Consider the following 3,829-nt stretch of genomic DNA (forward strand, 5'->3'; position numbering starts at 1 on the left):
GGCTGGGACGCGCTCCTCCTGCCCCTTGGAGGGCTGCGGGGACACCAGCAGGGGCGGCATCCCCTCGGGGTCTTTGGGCCGCATGGGCACTTTCTCCTCCTCCTCCACGGGCGGGCCGTACTCCACCGGCAGAGCCGTGTTGATGACATCCGGATCCTGCGGGAGGACAGACAGAGGGACCCAGGAGAACCCCGGAGAAGCCGGGCGCGGGCAGGGCGCGTCCGTGGTCTGCAGCAGGACCTCAACCTGCTTCAGGCCGCGTACCGTGAATGTGCTAACCCACGGCCCCGCGGGACAGAAACAAGCCCGGCCTCATCGTTTTCCTTGAAGGCCTTGGAGGGAAAGAAAAGCTGTGATGGGGGTGAGCGGGTGCTGCCTGGGCCAGGCACGGGCAGGTTTGAACAGGAGGTGCGGATCTGACCGAATTTCATACGTGAGCTGCTTACTGTAGAAATCTTTAAACAACCATTCGGCTATTCCCAATAAAATCCTCCCACATCCCAATGATTTAAAAAGTCTACGTGGATGATTTCGCGTGAGTGTGTGCGCGCTTGTGTGTGCTGCAGGGAAGGAAGGAGTGGCTCCCAGGCTGGTCCTGTCCTCCCTTCCCGCCTGCCCGCCTTATCCGGAGCAGGGCTGGGTCAGGCGTGAGGATCACTAGTTCTTCCTGAGCTCTCTGGATCCCATGAGCCCTTGGTAGCGCCCAGCAAATCCTCCTGCTACAAGGAAAACCATTTACCAAAACAACTGTGCTAGGTAGCGTTTAAGGTAATAGCTTATAACACAGAGAAAAGCAGAAGCAGTTGCCAGAGGTTTAAGAAAAATTTGTGGCAGAAAACTTAACTCTGGGGAAATTGAATTCATTGATGTTTCATCCCGATTGAGAAAGAACCCCCACTACTTGAGTTTAACAGAACACATTAACCCAAATTCATAAAAGAGTTCAAGAACAAAAAACAAAACAAAACAAAAAACCTCTCTTCTGACTCTTTCTAATCCTTTAATTCCCTCCCTGTTTACTATTACTTTCGACAGTGACTCATTTAAAATATCCATGTGTCAAAGTGCCCGATTTTGAGAAGGCTGTTATACACTCTGGAGAAAAAGTCCCCAAAGATGTATACAGGTGGATGCATTCCACTTATACTGTGACATCACAACCTAAACGCCATCACATGAGCCTCTTTGGAAGCATCTGGGGGACTCGGCGGGGAGACGCCCCTTCACCTGCCCTGCGGTGTGGACAGGGAGGACCGGAAATGACGACAGTTCCGGGAAGGTGTCCCGCTCTGTCCCCGAGGGCTTCCGGAGAGGTGGTGGTGGTGGGGTCATCGTTGCACCCTTCCCAGATAGCCTCAGAAGTAGTCATCCTACAGGCGGGCCAGGAGAGAGGGGAGGAGAGCAGACCCGGGAAAGAGCAGAGAAGCTGACGACAAAGCCCGAAGGGCGGCTGGGGACCCCTGGGCGAAGAAGGGGCTGTGGGAAGTGCTGGGAGCCTGCGAGTCTGCGCCAGGTAGGGAGGAGCCTGACAGGCCCAGTCCATAGGCCCCGTGTCTTTCCATCGGGACATCCGTGTGCGTGCACCTTCAAAGTACACGTCGACCGCATTCCCTGGCCGGTGAGCACATGCACATAACACAGCCAGGTCTTCTTTTCTTCCTTGCCCTTTACCCCCACTCCCTGCCTCTCTAGATTCCCTTCCATTTATGAAAGATCCCTCTCCCTATTTCCTATTGCCTGTCTTTTCTTTAGCTCTTTAAATTATCTATACTTGGGGTTTTTCATATAAGAGAAGCAATGTTGAAGCTCGTGGGCCTGATTTATGTCATTTAACGTTATGGTCTCACGGTGCCTCCATTTCCCTCCAGATGCCTCAAGCGTGTCCTTCTTTATGGCACAGTAGTATTCCACTGTGTGTATGCTTGGCGAGGGAGGCATAGTGGTCTGCTGAAGACGAGGGGAGAAATGAAACTGCAGTCACCACTGAAGGAAGCGGGAAAGGGCTGTGCGTGGACTGTGGGACTGCTGGGCAACTGTGTGCCTGAGACAACCTCTCCAAGCCAGAACTCTCATCTCTGAAGCGGGATGATTTCTGCTCTTCGATGCAGACAGAAAGGAATGCATGAGAAGTGACTGGCGTGGCATAAATCTGCATAAGTGCCTCTGATGAGGGTGAACTTTCTCCAGATTACTTTGCATTTTCATTCCCTTCATACTCTGACATATATAAAGCTGGACATAGAATTTAGCGATTGTGTATTATTTATTCTACATGTTATTTCTCTAGTCGGGCTATAAATTCTTTGGGAGCGGGGCCGTTTCATACTTCTAGCGAGGACTTGTGAAGTGAACTGACGCCCTACGACTACTGCAAGGCAGTGTGTGCTGCCGAAGAAGGCGGGCGGTACCAGTGTTTCCTGAATTTTAGGTCGGTAGCTGAGTGTTCATTCTCATCAGCATAAATCGTATTCCCTGACTGGCTTAGCAACTTTACTTCCTGTGCTGGCATTCACCATCTTTTAAGACATTTCCATAGAGCTTACAGGCTGGTGGTCACGGGGAGAGCGTTTATACCTGTGTGCAGTACTCGATCCTCTCCAGAATGATGGCAAAATTGGGCCTGTCTTCAGGCTGGTGTTGCCAGCACTGAGTCATTATCCGGTACCTAAAAGAATAAGCACACTGATCAAAGTCAAGACAGGCGCAAGGAGGCGGAATCCATTCCTCTGGGTACCGCTGCCCAGTACTAAGTGGGAGGGACTAGGAGGAGCGGCGCAGATCAAGGGTGGTAATTCCTCGTAGTTGGTGTATGCTGCCCCCTGCTGATAAACAAGGGAATCGTGCCCCTAAGGTGTTCTAATGCAAAGCTCCTTAACACGACGTCCTGGAGTTTACATTAAATGACTCCCCTCCTTCCATTCCCGGATTAAAGGCACTTCCGGGGTGAAATATTCTATTTCCCATTTGCCTTGCTTGTGGGACGGAGGTGAGGGATGCCCTAGGGCTGCTCGGGGAGTGTAGGTCTGGTGAATCTGTAACCTCCAGCCGGACAGTGGGTGCCTTTTCAGGATGGAGGAACTGCTTTTGCAGCTGGAAGACCTAACCCATCTCACTGAAGTCCTGTGTGGGGGCAGCCTTCTGCCCCTTCATCTTGGAATACAGGGGCATCTGTGGCTATAGGTATTTTTTGAAAAGAGAAACTGTGCCGAGCGACTAGTAAGAATGTTCCTAGAGGAGGCGTACACAGGTCCGGGGCAGTTCTTAGGTGGGTCCATCCGTCCTCCACTGGTGACGAACTCCAGAACCTCCTGGTTGCTCTTGCTGGGGTACGGCATGTACCCCAGAGAGAAGATTTCCCACAGCAGCACGCCGAAGGACCTGGGCAGGGACAGAAGACAAGACGCGGATGCGGATATGGGCGCACACTCGTAAGATCTTAACCTTTTTGCATTATAGAGGACCGTCTGGATACAGAGAAAAGAAAAGGAATGAGAAAGTACCACATGCGACGAACCATTTCAAGGTAAACACTGCTGATGTTTTTTAAGTTTCAGTCAAGTTTTTGTTTAGATTTTTTTTTAATTTTACCTAATTGCAGATGGATTCCATGTGTAATGTCAACTGTGGTGTTTTTACACAGTCCATGATAGCGTGAACATTTTCTGCAGTAGTACATTTTATAAATAGAATTTGAAGTAGCTGTAAAACATCCCCTTGAGTAGTTCTGTCATTATTTGCCTCATCATATTTTCAATTTTCAAAATATATGAAACACTGATGAATATCTTTGTGCTTTCTTTTGTTTTGTGGTTGTTTTTTTTTTTTTTTT

At 50.1% G+C, this 3,829-nt stretch overlaps 1 protein-coding gene across 1 annotated transcript in view; it reads right to left on the reverse strand.

Moving 5' to 3' along the window:
- The window catches only part of Alk (ALK receptor tyrosine kinase), a gene marked incomplete at its 5' end in the record, with an annotated part of 685,791 nt that overhangs the window by 524 nt on the left and 681,438 nt on the right, over nucleotides 1–3,829 (reverse strand). Inside the window, 3 exons of the mRNA XM_033762181.1 lie at nucleotides 4–156; nucleotides 2,575–2,665; nucleotides 3,244–3,378. Coding sequence (XP_033618072.1) covers nucleotides 4–156; nucleotides 2,575–2,665; nucleotides 3,244–3,378 — 379 coding nt within the window. The remainder of the gene's footprint in view (nucleotides 1–3; nucleotides 157–2,574; nucleotides 2,666–3,243; nucleotides 3,379–3,829) is intronic.

This window comes from Fukomys damarensis, unplaced genomic scaffold (genome assembly GCF_012274545.1).
Source record: "Fukomys damarensis isolate Sample0158 unplaced genomic scaffold, DMR_v1.0_HiC HiC_scaffold_2, whole genome shotgun sequence".
NCBI lineage: Eukaryota > Metazoa > Chordata > Mammalia > Rodentia > Bathyergidae > Fukomys > Fukomys damarensis.